The 23,707-nt window shown below is 42.2% G+C and overlaps 1 protein-coding gene across 2 annotated transcripts in view; it reads left to right on the top strand.

The window, feature by feature from the left end:
• Nucleotides 1–23,707, top strand: part of LOC131702750 (plexin-A2-like) — a 183,026-nt gene that overhangs the window by 114,287 nt on the left and 45,032 nt on the right. For both annotated transcript variants that reach the window (XM_059004789.1, XM_059004788.1), the window contains exons 5-12: nt 5,616–5,716; nt 10,996–11,119; nt 12,857–13,010; nt 16,076–16,172; nt 17,387–17,501; nt 18,353–18,553; nt 19,177–19,273; nt 19,657–19,847. In XM_059004789.1, the coding sequence (XP_058860772.1) occupies nt 5,616–5,716; nt 10,996–11,119; nt 12,857–13,010; nt 16,076–16,172; nt 17,387–17,501; nt 18,353–18,553; nt 19,177–19,273; nt 19,657–19,847 (1,080 nt within the window). The remainder of the gene's footprint in view (nt 1–5,615; nt 5,717–10,995; nt 11,120–12,856; nt 13,011–16,075; nt 16,173–17,386; nt 17,502–18,352; nt 18,554–19,176; nt 19,274–19,656; nt 19,848–23,707) is intronic.

The raw sequence follows: 23,707 nt of genomic DNA, 5'->3' as shown, positions 1-23,707 counted from the left end.
GGGACAGTATTTCAAAGGAGGAAATTCTCTGTATATTCTTATAAGACATCCAAATATGTTTCGTTTTTTGTCCCTCAATGTGAAATAAAACAGGCTCTTCACGAATATATTAAAGCTGGAAATGAAAAAGTCAGGAGGTTAATTGAAGAGCTCTAAGTGCAAGTTATTTCTTACTAGTTTCTTAACATATATATAACCTATAATATAATATATGTTACATATATATATATATATATACAGTATAAATATATATATATATATATATATATATATATATATATATATATATATTTTTTTTTTTTTAGAAAAGGGTGCTGTGGTTTTTTATTTGCTTTTTCTTCCAGGAGTCTTGCATACCGTGATAATTTAATACATGAGCTACCCATAGATCTATATTAAATACTAGAGGGGCATCCCATAGGTTTATATTAAATACCTCTCTCTTTCTCTCTCTCTCTCTCTTTAGTGTGGTTGTGTAGATTTTACATTTTGGATTTGTCCAGCAGGAGACTTTTATAAACAGCCCAAGGCAATAGCTCCTTTCTTATAAACAAAGCCTGAAGGCACTCTGCTCACACTGTGAATAGATAAAGCTCCCACAGGTCTCCAGGTAAAGCCAGTGTACTCCCCAAAATAATTGTGAAGGTACTGTACAAAAACATAACCGGCAGGTCAGAGGTATGCTACAACAGAAAGAGATCTACTTTGTGAAGATGAGATGTAGCATGCAGACCAGAGTATAAATGAGACTCCAGTTGCGTGGCGGTTTTAGGTCCATTCCAGGTTTTCCTGTGAGCAGAATGTCAAACAGCCTATCTAGGTCATTTGCTCAGACGTGTCTAATTAAACTCTTAGTAAGAGCCTGGAGTGGCTCATATGCAATGGGAGCCTCATTTCAACCCATGCAATCTCAAGCCCTCTGTGTGCTCTCAACATAAAGCCATGCTTCTTCCTCAATGCTCAGTGGTTTTTCTTAGAAGCTGCAAATGGCTGCCGGCGTCCGGTTTGACATATTTCACATCACCGAATCACATCACCATCTATCACCGTCTGCTGCTAGTCCACAGAAGAAAAGAGAGGCTTGCTGCATAGCAGTTTGTCATACCAGGTTTCCTTAAAGGCTTAATTAACCAAAAGCTCAGGTAGGACTAATTAAGATATAGTAAACCATCGAATAGCCACCCGATGCAATGGGAGGAGGGTGCAATTCATTTTTGATATCAAGTCACAGGTTTTGTATCAAAGAGCTTGGTTCAAAGCTTAGTCAGTATCCTGTGTGATCCTGGGCTTAACTTGAACCCAGTGGCCTTCTCCGCAGCATCAAGGGCTCTTACAGCTAAGCTCCTTACTGTTCTATAAGCGTAATATTGCATTGTGCAGACACTGAAGTTAATCTCACTTTCTGATGGGAGATAGCTGCTGTTGCAAACTGCTTTGGCTGAATAGTTTAATTATCTATTTTTTTTTTGTAGATTAATTACATGGAGATTGAAGTCTTGTTTGTGTGTCTGTGCGTGCGTCTGTGTGTGTGTGGGTGGGGCTTCGTTGTGCATCTGCAAGAGAGATCAGTCAATCCAGCTAATTGAAAACACACACATTGTTACACATAGTTACATCTGCACAGATGCCCTTAGTGGCTACAAAAAAATAAATGAAACCCAGAAAACAGACAACTTGTCTGCTGTTCTGGATTAATTACTTTTAGCATTCATTATTCCTCATAATAGATCAATCTGACTGAGATTCCTCTACATGTTATAAAACTGTGATTACAGTAGGTGGATGTAGGTAATTGCATTTAAAGAAATATAAAGAAAGATAAAGAAACCCTTCCCCAAAGGGTTTATTTATCAACCCACTTACAGTATTAACATTGCTACATGCAAATAAGCATATAGATTCTAGGAGGATGGTACACTGTTGTTTAGAAAATACTTCAACCTCTTTTTCCAGGGCACCCTGTACATTCTGTCTGCATTGGATTCATTTGTCATTTAATGTTCAGAAGAAAATAATACAATACCAAAGTTAACATAAAGCTAAAAGTCCAGTGATTAAGTTATCGGTCCAGTGACTTTTCATGAGTTAGGAAACGCCGGGGGATCAAAATGACAAGTTCAGTTCGGTGCACTTTGTAGCCTCCTGCGTGGGATGATAGATACCTTTAATTACAGTGACATAGCGAGGACCACCCTAGCCCTCCCCACAGTCATTAAAAATTGATTTTCTGCTTGAACCTTTCAGCCACATGGTCCACTAGCAGTGCCAACTGTTTACGGGCTGTCCTAGGGGTCAACAGCAAGGTCACTACTCTCCTGTCGCTGTGGCAACTGTAAAAGTGTCCTGCGTTTCTTTAAGCTGCAGTCACAGTACATTACTTTTCAGAACATTTTTTCTTTTCAAGAGGTCCTTCTGGTTCTAGCTTTTTATCTTCTTTTTTCCCACCATTTCTCCAGAAACCATACTTGTCCCTGTGTACCTGTGTGCCCTCTCACCTGTGTGTATTTAAAACCTGAGTGAAGAGGATAGCAGAGTGACAGACACCCATGGAGCTGGCGCGACACATTCTCAGGGACCCCTTTCATGAATCCGTAATTGCCTTCATTGGATACATTAGACAAAGAAAACCTGTAAACTAACCTTGAGCAAACCTCTCTCTGTGGTCCCTGCTGCTTTGAAGCTGCATTGCCGCTGGGCTGTGTTCTCTGTCTAGGTTCCGAGAAGCAATACATATTGTAATACCCCCCCTTTCCTTCTGCTGTGTGACAACTGGACCTGAGCTCATACACAGCCGTGTGCCCCCCCCCTGCTGCCTCTCTCTCTCTCCCAGTAAAGAGCTCCATTGTTGGGCAGATCACAGCCCTGGAGTGACTGGGCCCTGTGTTGGGTGACAGGTGCATCGTCCCGGAACAGGTTTGTCTTGACCGTTTCACTGTTATGACTGGATGGAGAATATCCTGTGTCTGAAACCATTGGAACTGGGTGGGTAGCAACAGTAGACCATGTGGGTGGTATGGTTTGCATCAAGTGTCATCTGTCCATCTGAATACACACAGGTGAACGGATGCGACCGGTCCCATTTGTATTTGTTTTTATTTGCTGTAAGCGTATTGTCTTGCAATAAGAAGAACAATCAGGAAACAACTTCAACTTAAAAAAAAACTTAGCAAATACAGCCTAGTGTGTGTGTTTGTTTTCTTTTTTTCTGTAATTATTCTTGTTATCATTTGCAGGTACCTAATTATATGCTGTTAGATTGTTTCTGTGACCATGTGGCCACTTTGCCAGTTGCTAGCTCTTTAGGGACAACAGTAAAACCCAGCGAGCATCCCCTGACTCTTCTGAGAGTAAACACCATTAGTTTTCCTTCCTTGGGGCAGTGAAAAGGTTACTCCTTTGAGAAGGGCTTAAAAGCTCATAGTCTGTGACCTCTCACCCTGGGTAGCATTAATGAATTTCCCAGAGCTAGACCCCCCCCCCCATACACACACACACACACACACACACACACACACACAACTGTGTCTGCTGGGGACAGTGGGGTCTGTTGTTCTGATTCTGGGTCTCGGGGTGACTGCTTGGGGCAGAGGGAGAACAGGTGGGAAAACACAGTTATCAGATCTCAATAGTAGTAATATGATTAGAGGGAGACATTCTCTACTGAATTGTACAAAGCAGCATGAGCTCTTGTATAGGCTTGAGTAGTTAAGCACATATCCAAGAAACACAGTCAGCATGTAGGTGGATGGAGAAGACCAAGGCTTTGCCCCGAAGTTGGTTTTGGTAGTTTGGGGTTAACGGAACGAGAAGGCTGGGTGTTGGGTGAACTGTGTTACTGAGGCGATGCATTGGAGCGGTTTCATACGATGCTGATGTTTTATTTATTTGTAATTTTGCTGATGAATCCGGTCTTCTCGAAAGGTGGGATTGAAAAGCTGTGAAGCTTTCCCAAGCGACCGACCGACGGGGGCTTAGTTCCAGCCTGGCAGTGAAATGAATTTGAAAATGTTCAGCACTTTGATTCCAAAGCTTGACAACGAATGATCACACACACACGCTTCAATACACATGCACCTTCCTCCACAGCGCCAGGTAACTTTGAACACAACGCACAGCTGTTCCTGTTTGGGAGATTGATTAGCACATGTTGTAATTGAGCTGTGTTTCTCAACAGGGGGGTGAAAGGTGCAGTAACTTTAAAAAGCTCATTAGCAATCCTGCACATCTCAACGGTACCTTGCAGATGATCAACTGGCAAAATAATACACGAAAAAACACTTTTAAAACATGGAAGAAAAAACGAGTAATCACTGAAAAAAAACCTCTTTCCAGCAGCACACTTCCTGACCTGTCTAAATGATTATTTCTAACCAGTAAAAGAAATATAGAAGTGTTTCTAATGAAGCTGGGAGTCTATGGGCTGGTGCAGTTAGCTCTAGTGATCTTGTTGTCAGCAATACCCTATTGCACAAGGGCTATCTGTGCACTTTGTAAGTGCCAGTGCATAACTAATACAGTTATTGAAAATAATTGAATTGGAAAGCCCTGCTGTACTTCATTTTTGGAAAACACAAAGAACAGTGCAAATAAAAAGAATCACCAGGCTTGAATTATGTTATTAATGGAATCATAATTGGTTCTTTGTGGGATTTTATTTCAGGCAGAGGCCCCTGAATATTAAACTGTGATACTGTATCTCTAATATAAATTGCTGTAACAACGTTTTGTTCCGTTATAAGCAGTGAACGACTGTAAGCAATCTATTCTATTTTCTACAAGCATTTTATACCTTCTAGACAATGCCACGTGGAAGCACAGGAGCTGATGTGAAGGAAGCAACACTCCAAGAAGGCAACCCCCTTCCCCTTCCCCCTCCCCTTCTCATTCCCCTTCTCCCTCCCCCTCTCCCTCCCCTTCCCGAGCTAAAACTCCTTCTCTCTCCTGGTGTGTGTGCGTTTTCACACCCTGGTATCCAATCCTCAGATTCTATTTACCTTACTAGACTTTGCACAACTGAGCATGGGTGCAATGCAGTGTGCTCACCATGTGTCTGGACAGTGTTGTTGTCAGTGAAAGGGCTCTATTGACTTGCCCCGCCCCAGCTGTTGAAAACCTTGCCAGTTGTTCTGTTTTAATGGCAGTTGCTGGTGTCAATCATACAGCTGCCTTCAAGCAACCAAGAAACATTGGCATTGTTTCAGTACTGAGCTGGGAAAGCACTCTGTCGTTTAAAACATTTATCTCCATTTTCCTCTTTGTAGAGCTCATTTATTGAAACTGGGACTTTGTTACTCAGAGAGACCAAAAGACAACATTACAGCCAGGTTAAAACAAAGGGGTATTTAGATTTAAGTGTATGGCAATTTAACAATTTATAAAACTAGCAAAAAAAAAAGAAAAAAAAGAAAATGTGTCTCTGCCTTTGCACTTACTGGTTTCAGGTTCAAGGTTTAGTTTCTGATAATTGCATTGAGAGTGATCTTTTTTATCAATCGTAATGATCCTCAATGTGGAAATGAGTCTTCTTCAGATTTCTGATGATGGAGTGTTTTGCAGGTGGCTGGGTATTTCTCCACAGTAACAGCAGTGTGCTCCTGTCCCCTTGTCTGTTGCAGGTGTCCCGGGTTCCGATCGAATCATGTGAGCAGTACACTAGGTGTGGAGAGTGCTTGAGCTCGGGGGACCCCCACTGCGGCTGGTGTGTGCTGCACAACATGTGAGTCCAGCCCTCGCAATGCAATAGGCAGAGTGGGGGAGAGGGGTTACAAAGACACTGAGGACAGTCCAGTTCAACCCCAGACTTTCTGTTAAACCTCTTTTATATTTTACCCTGAACGTGCTCTATAATCAGATTTAACAATACTGTAGATTTGTTTCATTGTTTGGCCCTCTGGCTTTAAATATGAAATATGTTAAATCTGTGTAAACACACATAGGCACTCCAGCATCACTCTGCCACTGTTGGGTTTACAGTGAGCAATGAGTTGTGGAGCGCCCCCTAGCAGGTCTTCATTAGAATTACATGGAATGAGATATCCCATCAGTCTCTTTGTGCCTGTGTTATGTGAGTGATGAAAGTCTGGAGACAAATGAAGCAGGACAAAAACTTTTTTTCTGACCTAATTGGAAATGAATCCGTTTTTATACACGCATATGGTGTTCTGCTTTAAAGGACAGGCATGTTTTCTATTCATAACATGAGCTGACGCTGATCACATTGAGATCATTTCAAATTAGCTTTGCAGTGTTGAAAAAAAAAAACCTTGATTAGATCTGCACTTTAAAAGCACAGCCCAATTTAAATGTTTCATGCGAGGTAGATAATACGAAAGATGACAGCCTATTATCCATTCCAACTGATCAGGCTTTCTAGTCCAGAAACCACAGCCAGCTGCCAATCATTTACTATGAACCTCTAAGGGGAAATCAGCCAGAACACAGGGAAGCCAAAAATCCAGCATCTACTTCCACACTGATACAGCTTCCATACTAATGAGCATGTATAACTAGAACAGTTATTCATCTTGGCTCCAGTCAAGTGGCAAAACTGTAAGAAACTGCCAGTTATTTTAAAAGTCTTAATTCCAGTTGTTAATTAACTGTTTTTTAAATAAATCACATTTCCAAATTGAGAAACAGCAACAGTGCCTTGTTGCATCTCAGCTGCATCACTACTGACTGGTGCAAGGCATCCCCCATTCCACATGCATTCTGAGGATCTCGCTTGGCATGTATGGATGTGCAAAGGGTCACGTAACTTCATGCTATAAAAGTGCTTGGTTGCAATTATTTATTGGGTTCTCAAAGTTTCACAGATCATGTACAAGCGCGGTCAGCATTGCTGAACCAGGGTCTCGGCAGATTTAATATAAGCTGTGCCAACACTTTTTCAGTGGCTTAAAAGTTTTACCAACCCTGGCTGGAGACAACAGCTCTTTGGAAACGACATGGGAATCTCCCAGTGTTACTTTTAGCCTTCAGGTTTCAAGATGAGTGCTTAACTGCTGTAGTCTCTGTCATGATTCACTGTCCCTCAGGATCCAGGAGAAACAGGATTATTTATTTGGCTTGGGTGAAGCGCTCCAGACTGCACAGCTGGGATTCGCTCTGATTTGCAGGTTAAGAAAGTATTCGGTACAGAGTTTTCGTTTTCAGTATAAACCAAAAGTTTTTATACGTCATAATATAAACCAGACACAGCGCCCCCTCTGAAAACACCAGTGTATCAGAAAACTGTTCATTCTAGAAGTTTAAAGCACATGTGTGGATCTTAGATATTTCAATCCATGACAGCTGCTCGCACTGTGCGCTTAGCAGTGTAATCTGCAGCTAAGAGCTCATCTCACATTGTTTAATTTTCTCTTCAGATCCAAATAAAGTAGAGACAGTATTTTTTTTATAGTATTGTATTAGTCATAAGCCTATTAATATTAAACCAATTTAGCTTTCTAATAAAATTATCCTGTTAAGCTGCCTGCAGCTTTTTTGCAGTGCCTAAGATCTTATGAAATATTGTATATTCACTATGCACCATAGCCGTGATGGATTCACAACTGTCAGCCTCAGAAAAATACATTCGGCCAATATTAAAGATGATGAAATACAACTGGCACAGTTATGGCACGGAGAAAACTACACCAATTAATTGAACGAATTAAACGAATTAATGTCAATTGAATAATCTGTCACGCTAGTTATAAGGCAGGTTTCAGGAGTGCATTGGTAATGGCCAAGAAAGATATAGTTTACTGCAGCAAGAAGACAAGAACACTTCAGTCTATAGCTGGAGAGAGAGGAGGCAACTCCACAATAATGTGCTGTATACTAGACTGTATGTTAAACAGCCTTCAGGAGTGCTGTTCTACTGAGCTTTTTCAAATTAGTATGCATTTATTGAAACGTATTTTAATGTATTGACGCAGGAGAATACTTTGAGATGCTCACAAATGCACTCAAGAACACAATGCACATAAATAGCACTAGCTTAATGTAACATGCAGTCGTGTTGAGATGATCTTTTGAACTCTGTGTTAGCCTGTGCTTTGGGTGCTGCTGCGACATCTTTTAAATGTTTTTCAAAAGCCTGATTTGTGCAGTGCAGGACAGCCGGGCTGAAGGTGTTCTCTCCTTGTACGTCTCGTTTGAAAGACAGGGTCCTGCCCCTTTCAGCAAACAAAAGGAAGAAACAAGTTTCATCCCAGCAATCCGGAAAATATGCTAAAGACCCCCTAAAAACACCACTAGCCTCCTTTTAAAGCTGCAATCAGCATGCTTTTTGCACACTAATTGTACCCTGGAAATAAAAGGAGAAAACCACAGCGACGACCCAAGATGAATTAGGCAACGGCTTTCTTGAGCTGTCTCGCTGCAATCATCTTCAAGTCAAGTACAATCCGTGCCATTCACTGTAAGTCTTTTTTTTTTTTTGCAATTGGGTGGAATTAGAATCTTGCTTTCTGACAGCATAATTGTGGTGCGCAGCAAAGGGGGGAAAAATAAGGAAAAGAAATTCAATGGTGCAGCACCCTGGGGTCATTACAGCAGGGACAATTACTGGGGTAATCCACTTTATAAAGGGAGCATGGTGAAAAAGTGATGTGCAGCTTTACCACTAAAAGAATAGAATTGAAACTGCAGTCCTGGTTTAACAGCCGGGTAGCTTGACATCTCCCATGTGCTGTAGGGTATTAAATGGGAGGTTCCGGCAACAGAAGGAGCTTATCATCATGAAAAGCTTGAATTTTGGCTTCTAGATTGCCGACATGGTGTGTGCATATGTAAATAAGCCCTTAGTCCCATGGGCACACAAACGCTTAGATTTAAGTCAGTTTACTCTTTGTGTTCTATGGGCTTGCATTGGAAGATATCCATTTGGGGGTCTCAGTGTCCTTGGGCGTCTCCCCTGCACACTGTGAGTGCCCTATATACTGTACACTGTGCAATTACTAGTGTATCAATATTTAGGCTTTGTCTTGCTGGAAGGCATGTGTGCTCCCTGGAGGCTCCGTGTGTCAAGAGTTGAGTCGTTTCCCTTTATAAAGTATTCAGCAGCTCTGAGCTGGGGGAGAGAGAGGGCAGAACAGAGCAGGGTTAAATGGCCGGAGAGGGAACACTGAACCACCTTTCTAAGTTGAAAAGACCCATTTAATGTCAGGCCAAACCCTGGCCATCTGGGTAATTGTTGGCAAGGTCAGAGAGAACATGAACAGTGGCTTGGTGTAGTCTTCAGCACAATTACTTTTCTGTAGTTTGTATTGTGATTGCGTATTTGGGGGAGGTTGAGAGAGGGGGTCTATATTCTCATTGGGGAGGGTGAAAATGAATGACCCCCAGAGAGAATTGAAACTCCTACAATTAAAAAGCTTGGTGACCTTTTTCTGTATCTCAGACACTTACTCAGAGGGGGTGTAGCTGATTTGAAGGACAGTCTCTCTGCCTGTGTTGTTTTTTAAACCAGTATTTTTGTTGTGTTTTTTCAGTAGTATTGTTTTGTGGCTTTGGCAGTGACATCAGAACCATCCGCTGAGCTGCTAGACGCTGCTTTAAATACAATGTGCTTGATTGGCCAAGTCGGGGTATAGGGGAAACGCAGTACTGTCATTCTGACAGAAGAGTCGCTGGCCAGGCCCAACCCTGCTTAGCTTCCGAGACCTGGCGAGACAACACAGCATTATTACAGCTGAACATTCAAATTCCCCAGAGGACCATTGGCGCAAGTATGAATAATGAACTTAGTGAACAGTTCATTCTAATTTAGTCTCGCCACAAAGCCTTTTGTTTTCAAACACTGGCCAGGAATTTCTTCCGGAACGGTCTTTTTTATAGTCCCAGTACTTCGCTGTTATTGTGAATCCACAGCCCAGCTACAATAGGTGCTTGATGCACTTGGCATTGGCAGTGCCACACAACGCACCAGCAGTGCCGTCAGCACCTTGCACACCTCAGGACCCCCTTCGTGTGCATGTTCTGCACTCAAGAAGTAGATTAACCATAAAGCTTATATCAACCCTCTCCTTTTATGAGTTGTTGACAGATCGATTGTGCTAAAGCCAGTGGCCAGGATCAGAGAGGGAAGGCTCTGCTTGGCAGATAATAAGAGACAGAGGGCAGGGAACTGAATCAATACCCTAGCTGCCTAGCAGCTGGTAAACACTAATATACCAGACTCCTTTGGAGCAGCACAGCATTGTCAGGCCTGGTTCGTGGCAAAGTATTTAATGTGTATTAAAATATACCCGCGTTCCACAATATCAGAGATTATGTTGTAACTCATGCTGTGGGTGTGTAATGAGAGGGGGCAGTGCTAATTTCATGATGCAGGGTTTTAATTGCAACGCGCGTTCTTGACAAAGATGAAACAGGTCCCCCGAATGAGTCTCCAATAAATGTAAAGACCATACAGTAATTAAGGTAAATATCAGAGAATAACATGCTTCTGAGAGCTGGGCTGGAAAGCACTCTGGGCTCATTGGAATGATCCCTGGGGAATGGGCCTTTTCTTTCTCATGTTTCGTGATGAACTGTGTTTTAAATTGGATTTAAAGAAGCTGGTAGCAAGGGGGATCGACAGAAATGTCAAAAAGTCATTCAGGAGCGGGCGTGGTTAGAACAATTAGATCTCAGTGCCGCATGAGCTTATTGATCCCTTAGAGTGACAGGTATTATTAGAGAAATGCTGATGAGTCTTGGACGTAAGAACACAATTTTTCGTACGTGAATTCTTGATAAATTCATATGAAGTAAACCTCAAATTATGCCACGAGCAGGCGCAAGATTAGCAATTGAAGGGTAATCATTTTAGACGGGCTAAAATTGCTTTTGTTTTTTTATTTAAATTTAAAATCGACGGTTCACCCAAGCTCTTGAAAATATATCTGTTTTTAAATTTCAGCGTGCTTTATTTGTGTCGCTGCTTTAAAGAGACCTCTTTCAATCCCAGAAGCAGGGCTGCCCTGTGGAAATGAACAGATCGTAAACACAGCTTCCTCCTCACAGGTGTTCTCGGAAGGACAGGTGCGAGCAAGCGGAGGAGCCGTTCCGATTCGCTGACACCATCAGCCAGTGTGTGAGCATCGCCGTGCAGCCAGAAAGCATCTCCGTCTCCGAGCACAGCGTGACGGTGAGTCTGAACACAGGAGGGAAGGGAACTGCTGGCATCTCACAGGAGATTACTCACTTACAGTTAAAGACCAAATACGATGAAAACTACAGACAGGGACCTGAAGGAATTATCGGTACTGTAATGTTTCTGTAAATCGCCACTGTGGTGCATTTTGACTGAAATTACCTAGGAAGATGCAAGACAACCTGAAAGTAAAGCAAAAGGAAACAAACCTACCTTTCTTCAAACACGCAATCTCAGGGAAAACAAAAAGGAAAGCCAAACGTTATTTGTCCAGGTTTTTTTTTTCTTCTGATTCGCATCACTGTACAATGTTGAAAGAAACTGGGCCTTCAGTGAGTTCTGCAGCCAGCCTAGCGAGCTGTCACACACCACAACAGAAACAAGATGTCCGCCAGTATCTCTTGCATCAGGCTGTGGCAAGCCAACAATGCCAGGCCGTACATCACAGGGCAGTGTCACCTAATAATTGTTTACTGCAGTGATGTTCCCTGGCAGTTAGCAACTAAAAACAATTACAGCGGGCTGTGGACTATAGCATTAGTGGTCTAATTAGGTCTGAGATGGACGTTTATCATTCATTTCCCCCTCCTCTGGGTCTGTTACTGATGAAAAGCTTCAGTCCCAATCAGTTTTTTTGCTTCATTTCATGGCTGTCACTGATCATTTGTTCATCATAGTCTAGATTCAGTGTTAGCTTAAAGAGCTGTGTTAAACATGTTTAGTGTATGCAGGGCAGTGCAATCACGGACCATCAATTTTAGGGTCCACAGCACTCCTACATTTGTTGTAGACCTGTGTTTTTATTTTTTGCTGGTTTAGTATTTTTATAGAGAAATAAATAGACACACTTTTGTGTTAGTTTAGTGTACTTTTATTTTATTTTTTTAAAGATGTTTCGAATTCGTCCATTAAAAGAAATACAGAACCTAGCTCAATAAAAGGTAATTTTATGAAACATGCAGAGCAATTACTGTTATGTAAAGTGAAATCCTAGCACTATTGGGAGAGATAAATATGATAATGCAATAGGGAATAGGTTAATGCTTTTCAAGCTAAATGTAATGAAGATAGGCTACCTTATTAATTTGGTCTATGTAGGAGCAGGAAATACCAATTAGCTGATATAGTAAAACGCACAGTACCAGCCCACTTCGGTACTTTAATAAAGAACATAGACGATGTAATTAGGTCCATTTAATTGGCTGCAAGAAATTTCAACAAAAGCTGGTAAATGGCACACATATTAATTGGTTTCCAAGGTCTGCATTAAAGTGCAGGCTTACATTAAATGCATTAGTTTTAATATGTGTTGTTGAAGACCCATCCCAGAAAAAAATGCAGCTCTTTTTTTCAGCAATTAAAGACAAGTTTAAAAAAAAAAAAAAGTTGTAATAAAAATCTCAAAATAAACAGCCCATAATGCCATGTGACACAGAAACAAAGCTCCCCTCAAACTCTTGAGTAGAAATAGTCTTAATATAAGAGGTCTTGATCTGACCGATCTGTCATTATCCGAGCTTCTGCACTACCTTTTACATGACGTTAACTGCATTTTAGTGTCACAAGGCAGTGCAAAGCCGATTCCAGCCCCATTGTTTAGCTGTGTGACATCACAGTGTCTTTCACCATAGCTCCGTTTTGACATTGAAGTCTCGTTATGACATCAGTTTGCCATTGCGAGATTCTGGATGACTGCTAATTGATTGATTTATTGATTTGTCGCTTTCACAGCTGACCATGACGGTGAGTGATGTTCCGGATCTCTCCCCTGGAGTGACCTGCTCATTCGGGAACTTAACAGAGGTGGAAGGCCAAGTGTCTGGAAATCAAATCCTCTGTCTTTCACCATCGGCTAAAGATGTGCCGCTGATACCAAACGATCAAGGTGAGGGCAGGTCGCCCCCTGCACCCAGAACAACTCTGCATACCCACCCTCTCCCCCGCATACACACACAACAACCAGGGCAGCACCATGAGAGGCTCAGTTTACAATCACTACACACCCCTCCATTCTAAAGCTCCTTCCTGTCTTCAGTCAGTGTGAACTGGTCCTGCAACCAGAACAGCAGAAACACGTTTACAGCGATCAGAGCTTTATGCCGGCTATCTGAATCGTGTTTCTCTTTGTTGCTTTTCCTCTGTTTCATCCGTTCTTTTATTTCTGAGCTGTATCCCATTTGGAATGCTTCCAGAGAAGGGTGCCCCCTCCTTCTCCCCTCCTTCCCTTTGCCTGTTCCTCTCCCTGCCTAAAAAAGGCAAAGAAAATCCTCTTCACATGCCTCGCTCCTGATGAATAGAGGCAGCTCTCAGCCTTCTCCCAGTCCACTGTGTACATACAGCTGACACTCGCTGCATGTAATTACCTCCTGCACTCCCGACTCTGTTAACCCCTATGTGAATGGCAGGCTCCCAAGCTAGCGTGATCCAGTCTGCAATTTAACCCATGTAAGGACCCAGACAGCCAGAAAAAAAAAATTCTCAGAAAAACTCTCAGATTGCTGTATTGGACTTGAAGTCATTACAATCTGTACAGAATGTGTACCTCTTCAGCTGTATGTGAAATGGAAATCAGTGCTGGGTGGCTATTGTATTGCATTTGCCTGCAGCAACTGAGCGCATTGATCCATAATTTACTGCCCTTCTTGAAGCAGTGTAGGAAAAAGTATTGTATGAAAAAGGTGGTTGTCAGTTGCGGTATGTGGCTCCCAACCAGTGCCTATATAACAGAGTACAGCCTAATTTAAACACGTATAATTACAGGGTACTGTACGGTTTTTTGACAGCAACCTAGTATCCGTTCATTACCCCAGGATGAATATGGGCAGTCTTTCAGTCTCGACAGCACCTGACAAGCCCTCTACTTCCACAAGCGAAGGCAAAGGATTTGAAGTCTGAGCCGCTCCAGAATTACCTCCCCCCGAGGATGCAAGTGATATGATGTTAACTGAAAAGTGAAGTCGATCTGAGCAGTAGTTTGATTACTGCATTCCCAGAGTAACCAGGAAAATAACCCTGTTATTGAGGCAAAACACTCCAGAGCCTTCCTCCACAGACCAAAGTCACACAATTTTGCAAGAGCACAAGACTGGGGACTTCAAAACCTCCAGTCTCTTCTGATCAGAGCTGACTGAACTGAGATTGCTCGCTGACCAGATGGGAAGTAATTCCAGCACACTGATGAGATATAATTTGGTGCTGATTCTGGTTGCTACTGCATTATGTGTCGCTGTTGGGTGCGGCTACAGTTCTACCCATTATCATCAGAATTCTTTGCAGCTGTCCTGTTTGAGATCTTGCTTCAAGCATACATCTGTTTTAACGAGACTGGAAGCAGGTAGGAACACTACATCATTAAGTGTTTCTTCTGACTCCCAGATTTAGACTGAACCGAAGGCCGGCTCCAATTGGACAGCATCGCAAAACGACACAAGGCGATTCTCCACCCTGCTGGCTTTCTCCCTGCCCTCCTGACACCACCAAGCTGCCCACACTCTGCAGTCTGTTCACAGTAGCACATGCCCATGTGTGTGCGGTGGGGGGCTCTGTTGCCTGCCTCAAAGCTCTCACTTAAATAGGAATGAATAGCCCTTAGTCTTTCAAAGGTTACGCTCTGAGAACCTCAGACCTGTTTCTGTTGGATTGAGGTGCTGGCTGTCCGGACCAGCCGGCCCAGCTGTGGTCAGTCCTGGCAGTGTTGGTACTGGTGCTCGCAGTCATACACCCGCACAGACCCCTGGCCGGACAGCTGGCTCTGCTTCCAGGGGGCACCTTCACTAGTTATGTAACATGGAGCAGTTTTGTTATTTCTTTCTAAATAGAATGAAAATTGCTTTTTCGGTGGGCACTATTTAATTCAAGTAATGGTGGCCGAAACTATTCTTTTAAGTGGACGAACATTGGGTTTTGATTGAGAACTGAGCAGACTTTTGAGCAGTACAGTATGTCCTTGGTGTTGGTGCTGCCAAGGCTGCACTGTCAATGAAATCCTCAATAGCATTGTTACCTCGCTTGGGTGGGTGTCCAGCGCATTGCGTCAGTGAATTGGCTGGAGAAGCAGAGTCTGCTGCCCGCTGCCTAGTGAGTGGTGGGAGACAAGACACCAGGAGCATATGGCCTCGGGTTTAACACTTCACCTCTTTATCGGTCTCAGAACAAGGATGGGCTTCTCTGCTGCAAACAGGTCCTGAATATTTTTGATTTCCGTTTTGGTAGCAAAGATCTGGTACCAAGAGATGTAATTCCAGAAAAGAAATCAAGAGCAAAGCACATACTGAATGCAGCATGCAAAAAAAAATACACACATGAAAAACTACTGACACTAAAGCAAAAACAAACCTGGAAATGTATTATTTCTGCTCCGTGCCCTTCAAGGTAAAGTGAAAACCAATACTGGTGATGCACTTCACAGGTGGGGTGCACAAACTACTGTTAGATATCACACCTCACACCAGGCTTCTACTGGGGAACAGGCTACAAACTGAAACTCTACACTCAGTATACACATCCACTTGCAGCCTGTGCTCTGTGTTCTGAGTGAGTCTGCACTGCACCTCACCTGAAGTGTACAGCATGGTGTGAATTGATGTTGATGTTAGATCACCTCAGCCCAGTCACTTTCTCTTATTTTATGTATAAACACACATACACATACATCTAGATCCCTGCCCAGCTCATGCAATTCCAGCAAACTTTACACCACAGTGACGTCCTCCCTCCCTGTTTCAGAACACACACCACAACCCTAGATCCAGAGAGGGCCACATGCATATTGCCCTAGCAGGCTGTCTCTGGGAGTGCGATGGAAACAAGAGAAACAGGAAAGACTAACAACTGCACAAGTACCCCAGACCTCACTCATGTCTTTTTCGTGTTTTCTCTGTGCAATGCTGCCCCTGTGGGTGGGATGACAACATTGCTAACCCTTTCTGTTTTCTCTGCTTTGCTTTCCAGACTGGTTTGGAGTTGAACTCCGGTTGAATTCCAAGGAGACGGGACAGATGTTCGCCAGCACCGAGTTCAAATTCTACAACTGCAGCGTCCACACACTGTAAGTGTCCCGGCCGTGTCTCCCAGGATCCTCTGCTCTGTCCTGCTTTCTCATCAAACCTTCAGCTGCTGTTGCAAATTAAGTTTGAGCCCGTTAGTTACAGCGTGACACAGTTTAGATACCTGTAGTTTTTTCTTCGGAAAAGCATCCCAAGAGGGTTGCATTACGAAACCCCAAATAGGACAGAATTAATTAGAGTAGGCTTGTGCAAACAAGAATGTCTGCAGCCATGGATTTAACCTTTAGACGGCTAATGTAACTGTCCTTTTGATCCTGATCCCTCCTTAATTAAAAGTAGCATTACTTAATGAATGCACTTGCTAATTAATCGCTGCAACTGTGGGGTAAATGTTTAACGTGATGTGGGAAGCTGTTAGTGGTTTTGACACGAAATCTCTCCATAGATTTAGGCAGAGACCTCCAGAGTTTTGTAGATTGCCAATGCGATTCAAATGATCTTACTGTCAGTGTTTATCAAGCCTAAAAGTTTAAAACCCCTTCATTACCAGTCTTCTATGCCTGATGTGCAAAACCTAGCAGGGCTAAGTATTCTCCATGCAGGCCTCACACAGTTGATCCAGCAAGGACACTGAGCTCTGCCTAACTCCTCCACTTTGGCCTGTGCAGATGTGTGCTACTGTTTGCACATCACTCTAATGTTATAAATATATCATTATAAACATTGATACATAATTTAATGAAGCCTTACAGCGGTTTCCAGGAACCCACAAGCAGCTGTTTCGTCTTCTTTTTCTCCTTTCAAATTGCTGCACTGGGCACATAGACTCCAGTGATTCAACATTTTAGCACAGCGTCTGTCCCAGGAAACCTTAGAGGCTGAGAGCTGCACAGAGCTCCTAGACCGCGTTTACAGCCTGTCTGTGGTCACGGCTTGATGGGCCGAGTTGTCTGTCTATATTAAATAATTGATTAAAGAAATCCACTCCAGAAAGCTGCCCCCTGCTCGGATCTAGCGTTTATGTTCCGTGCATGTTTGCACACCCGGTGCAGGCAATTGGAGGATAATTCAAACTAATAAGAATTAATAATACAAGAAACAATTTGAAAAACTCTTTTATGATCTTGAATGCTGACCAGGCTTTGCACATTCTTGTAGGTTTTTTATATTATTATTTTGTAAAGCATCGGTAGTTTGTCACCACTCTAGCTGTGTGCTGGTGGTGTTGACTGAGCGCCTCTCCTTGTCTCTGCAGCTGCCTGTCCTGTGTGAACAGTGCCTTCCACTGCCACTGGTGTAAATACCGCAATCTGTGCACCCACGACCCCACCAGCTGCTCCTTCCAGGAGGGCAGAGTTAACGCCTCAGAGGTAACCATTGCTCCTCCACACCGTCTCTCTCCTGGTCTGTCTCTGGCTGTCTCTCTCTCCATCTGGCTGTCTCTTGGTCTGCCTCTCTGGCTCTCCCTCTGTCAGTCTCTTGCTACAGTATATATAAGTATATCAGTCAGTGTCTATATACCTATCTGTGTGTCTCTCGTGTATTTCTGTGGTTGTTGGTCTCTGCAGTACGTATTTATTTATCTGTGCAGCAGCAGTGTTGTAAGTTCTATCTCAGTTTAATTCTGCGCATCCCTCTCCCTCTCTATCGGTAAGACTGCTCGGTAGTAAAGAGCCCATCCGCAGCTTCCTCCCACAGATCGAACATGTTTTTAACCATCTGACTCTCCGTTCTCCACTCCGAATGTACTGCCCGGCTGATCTGAAATAAACCTGATCACTTGTTAGGAGGGAAGAGCAAGCAGGAGAGCTCTCCCTGCCCACAGGGATGGGCGTTGGCTACGACCAATTGAGAGAGGTCCTGGGTAAACTTATATCCCAGTAGGGAAGGCTCAAGATTATCAGCCCTAGTGTTCATTGTTTCTGGTATCTGCCTGTCAATGTACTTTATTTGTTTCACTCTTTCTCTTTTTTTGATCTTCTATCCTTTTTCCTGTTGCATGTGCGTATCCTCAGTTATATACTCCCATTTTAAAAGGGTATGCACGCAATTGGGGGTGTGTGGGATGAGTATTGCTGATCAAATCTATAATGAGTTTCAAAAGCGCTCTGAGGATTTTATTATTGAAACACATTATTGACTGCCTTTGGGCAAATGCAAAGTGTGGGGTGCCAGAGAGCGTGGTTTACTCTCCGCCTCACACCCCCTTGTCTGTCTGCAGGACTGCCCACAACTGGTGCCTTTAGAGCAGATCCTGATCCCGGTGGGCGAGGTGAAGCCCATCACACTGAAGGCACGGAACCTGCCCCAGCCGCAGTCCGGCCAGCGGGGCTACGAGTGTGTGCTGGACATCCAGGGGACCAGCCACCGCGTCCCCGCACTGCGGTTCAACAGCTCCAGCGTGCAGTGCCAGAACAGCTCGGTACGTGGGCATCTCCACACCTTCAGCACTGAGGACTCCTCTACACCTCAGCATTGAGAAATATCGCTAGGATCAATCCTGCAGCTCCAGAGTGCCAGAACAGCACGCCAGTCAATCCCCATGCACATTTATTTAAACATTTACAGCGATGGCCAAACATTTTGCATCACCTAGAATTTTAGGATTGAGACATAATTAAAAAATAAAATGTATATGTATATATATGAACATAATTTAGATTCTTTATTTAACAGAATGTAATGAAAGAAACTACAACATGATATTGCAAAATTCTACCGGAAGCCAGAACTGTAGTACCGTTTTTCATGTTAGATTTCGAAATGTCACATTTGTCAGTTTTTCGATAAGCATATGGATAATTACAAAACAGTATATATAATGTTAACGTAACATTATTCAGCAGGTTTCATTCGACTTTCTGAAGCAATTCTGTAGTGTGATGCTAATCTTTTGGCCCTAGCTGTGTATTCACCTGTGATACAGGAGCAGCATGGTACATCCACACTCATTTATTTATTTGAATGAATGATTGATTGATAAGATAAGCAATAACACATATAAAAGAGCATCCAGTTATTTTTTCCTGTTGTTTCTCCATTCAGTACATTTATGAGGGGATGGACATCAGTGACCTGGCGGTGGATTTCTCTGTGGTATGGAATGGAAATTTCATCATTGACAATCCAGAGACTATTAAAGGTAACTGCTTGCGCCTACCTGTGTCTCCTTGCTCTTAAAGTGTTCATATGAATTAAATCTTACTGAATCTTTATTTGTGTTTTTTACATAGAACCCTGATTATTGCCGGGATTGCCTCTAAAATTTTAAATTCAAAGCCAGGGCAGTTTTCAGTTTGCACATTATTTAAAGACTGTTAAAGACTCATACGATCAAGAAGAAAAGGATTGTGAACATCTTAAAATCTTAAACAAAGTAGTTAAAGTTTAGTGAAGAAGCTCAATGTTTACATGGTTTGAACACGTGTGTACATGCATGCGTGTGTGTGTCTCTGTTCAGATGCCTGTAAAGGTGAAAGGCTGCTGTTTGTTATATTGACGCGACTCCTCCATCCCCTCCCACAGTGCACCTGTACAAGTGTGCAGCCCAGCGGGAGAGCTGTGGACTGTGCCTGAAGGCTGAGAGGAAGTTCGAGTGTGGCTGGTGCAGTGGGGAGGGACGGTGTACCTTGCGCCAACACTGCACACCACTTGCCAACCAGTGGCTGGACCTGTCCAGCAAGAACGTCAAGTGCACCAACCCGCGCATCACGGAGGTGAGCCACCACTCCCAGCACTGTCCAGGAGCTCACGGCTGTCTGATATCAATGTTTCTTTGGTTGTTTTGGGTTTTTTTTAAATCAATAAACACATAAGGCATATCTTGTTGGTTTTGAGACTGCAGTTGATATACGTGGGAGTCGATGCTTATGTAAGCAGTGCAGTCTCCTCTGAAGGCTACAAGGGCATGTGAATCTGTCTGTAGGGAAAAAAATACTCTTTTATTGAGATTTTACATTTTTTTTACATTTACACCCATTCTTTTTTCATTCATTTTACATTTCTTTTAAAGATGACATACAGACATACATTTTGTTTTAAAAGCATTTAAAATACATTTAAAAACACCATCGTGCTTTGTACATGGTTAAAACAGACACAGATTAAAATCAACATGATAAAACTTGTGCTGCTTAAAAGTGACTGGAAAAAAAGAACCATCTATAAAAAAACAGTGCTTGTGAGGGCCGGGGAGTGCTCTCTAAAAAAGTTCAAAGGTGAACATAAAACAGAACAATAAAACTATAGCAGTAAAAACAGGGACAGGGGAAAAGGGACAGTGTGTAAAACAGTGAGTTAAAATTCTAAAATTTTAAAACACTTAAAATGTAACTTTTAATAGTTAACATTAAAAATCTTTTAGATACATAAAAAACAAAACAAAACCAAATCAAATAAAACATTCAAAATAAATCAAATAAAAGTCCATATAACTGCTCCGTAGTACTGTGTGTGTCAGGGCACTGGGGGTCAACACCACTATAAACTGAACAGGTGGTGGAGTCTTAACACACTTTACTCTCTTTTGTCTGTATGTAGAGCATGTAAAATTGTTTTAGACTTGAAAGTATCTTCGATATAAGGTTACCTTATGACTCCATACACCAGGACAGTTTGCGTCAGTTCAGGCTTTTCAACTCACATCGCAATGCATTCTGGTATGTTTTACCTGTCTCAGGTACCTTTCACAGCAGGACTACACTTACCAGAATGCACTGGGGTATGAGGTGAAAAGCCTGAACTGTTCTAAACTGTCCTAGTGTACACAGAATCATATGGTAACCGCAGTGTGCTACCCCTGTCTCCTTTGATAACAACTCCTAATCCAGCCTCAAACAGCTCCTTATATTAATGCAACTTAGAGAGTCCGTCATGAAGATCACTCTCAGTCAGGCTTTTTGAATTTTATTAAGAACAGCTATCGATTTAAGAACACCCTTTGTATTTAATTTTACTCTGGCCATATAAAAAAAAGTGGCTGCACTTTGTAATAATCTATAGTTTGTTTCTCCTAATGGCGCCCAAGTTAAACTCAGACATTGCATCCGTTACATTTGGTAACACACCACTGCACTGTGTTTAACCTGGGCTCCGAGAGCACTTGATCGATCGTATGATTTTTTTTGTTTAATGGTTGTTCTCTCTTTCATTTCCCTGCTGGTTTCTGTGCCCCAGTGCACATGTGCTAATTAAAAACGCAAGGTAATTTAGCTCGTAATTGATTCGCAGGTTTATATCACAGGCTGAGTTCGAGTCCTACAGGAGATGACTCTTGTCTTCTCCCATCCTCCTCCCACACTCTCTCTCTCTCTCCCTCACTTTGCTAATAATGTGCCCACGAGAGCAGGACAGTAATCCCTGAACATTCACAGACACGGGGACCACAACTTTACAAAGGTATCTGTCTGAAAGGGCATGCCACACATCGTAGCTTAATTACCTGCTTGTTCACAGTCGTAGTTCACACTCTGTTTAGACCTGAGAGCTTGACACGAGAGTCAGTTTCCTTTGTGCGTGTGCAGCTAAACAGTACAAAAGAAAAAAATAGGGTTTTAGGATTGGAAATATGATCAATTATAATATCTTATTATTATTATTATTATTATTATTATTATTATTATTATTATTATGCGTGCGTTTTATTAGTCATGTGTTTGGTTATTTAACACAACGATTACTATGGTTGTCAATGTAGCCTAGCAAACATTTCATGTTACAGTAGGATGCGTAAAGAGCTAGTTATGAGTGTGTGAAACACAGAGACACAATGAAGGCACCTCAAACAGGTGATTATTCCATTAGCTGGCCTGTCAGCACCCTATCGCACTACAGTATCAATCAACAAATCAATCCATTTTTATTTCTCATACAACGCCTTACACGATAAATTGCCTCAAAGTGCTTTTCAGATAAAAATAACAAAAAGGTATAATATACAAATTAATTTTGAAAAATAGTAAAAAAAAAAAAAAAAAGATGATAAAATACCCCTTTTAAACTGCATACATTAAAATAATTTTAAAAAAATAAGCTTGCTTTAAAAAGCAGCGAGACAATTTACATCATTTATAAAAATAAATAAAATAACGGAAGCTGTGTAAAATAGGATGATACATGTTCCCTTTTAAAATACATTACACAATTCTATGTTTCAGTTATAAAAATGTATTTTTAATCTTCCTTTTAAAAGCAGCCAGTATGATTATCATGGGTGCGTATTTAAAGGTGTATGGCACAGACTCGGTGTAGCTGCTCCATTGAGCCCCTGGGTTGCGGAAGAGCCAGATTAGAATCTCACTCAGTGAAACCGTGCTGCCCGTTGCAAAGATCACACGCTTGGTTACAGAACCCACCCCCAGTGCCCCGTAATTGTCCCTGCGGGTCCCTATCTGCGTGTTCATCAGCAGTTCTAGTTCATGATGTGTGAACTCTCAGTGCCAGTGTAATAGGGAGAGCACCAGTGCTGAGCACGAAGCGGTAACGCAAGCTCTCTGTCTGCTAAAGGTTTGCTCTGTTTTGCGTGGTTTTTTTAAACTAAATTAAATGATACCAGCATGAGTCCCAACGTTGCATTGAAGTTTTAGTATCATAAAAAAAACATGTTAGTGAATGATTGAGTGGTACACAGAACAGAGAGAGAAGGAGCCCTAAACATGATGGCACTGCAGTGCTTGCTTGGCAGGAGCATGGGCACATAGTAGATTTGGTATAAATTGGCATGTTTGTACTGTGGGTAGATGGAGAGGGTTAAGGTGTGAGGATATGTGCCCGGGTGCAGTCTTCGCTGTTGAATCAGACTAAATCCATGAAACGAGAGTGTTAAGAATTTTGAAAACCATTTTCCTCATCACACTGCAGACTGTGTTTAAAAACCACGGTCCCCAGTGAGCCAGACTCAATTTGTACTTTGTTTTTTGTCGTGAAAATCCCGCTTTCTTTTTCAGTAAACACTACATGATGAATTATTAATTGGAATTGTAGGTTGCCATTAGCGGAATCATTGATAGGGCTCCTGCATTTAGATGAGTATGTATTTAAAATGAAAATGTATGTTATACATTTTTTATATTTCAGTTAAATTATGCTTTTTCATAAGGTCACATGAATATTAAAGACACGTAAACCCCCAGTAGGACTGGAAATCATATTAAATAAAGCTTGTAATGAAATATGTATTTAAAAGGCATGTGACTGCAAATGATACAGGCTTGAAAACCACTCTCCTGTCTGCAATTTGTCAGCTTTGCAGCACAGGAGAGAATTCACAGCAACTGCGGCTAACCATTCCAATTAAAGGAAAAAAAAGAGAGTGGAAAAATGTTGGCTCTAGAGATGGGTGCGCGCATCCCCAAATTTCCATTACAAGTAGAATGCAGGGGGGAAAAATGCAGGAGAAAACGCTGGTGTCTGATCTTCAATTTAATTTATTTACAAGATTTATTTATATAGCATCAGCTGGAACAAACTGCTAAAGGGGGTCAGTGTCGCAGAGAATAACAGTCTGGAGAGGAAATAATTGTGTTTGTGAAGAGCAGCTGGAGAGAGGGAAAGGGAGAGGAGGAGGGGGAGAGGGGGT

The sequence above is a fragment of the Acipenser ruthenus genome, chromosome 30, assembly GCF_902713425.1.
Source record: "Acipenser ruthenus chromosome 30, fAciRut3.2 maternal haplotype, whole genome shotgun sequence".
NCBI classification, from domain to species: domain Eukaryota; kingdom Metazoa; phylum Chordata; class Actinopteri; order Acipenseriformes; family Acipenseridae; genus Acipenser; species Acipenser ruthenus.
The sequence above is the reverse complement of the archived record's forward strand: the minus strand, read 5'-3'. Positions and strand labels throughout refer to the sequence as shown.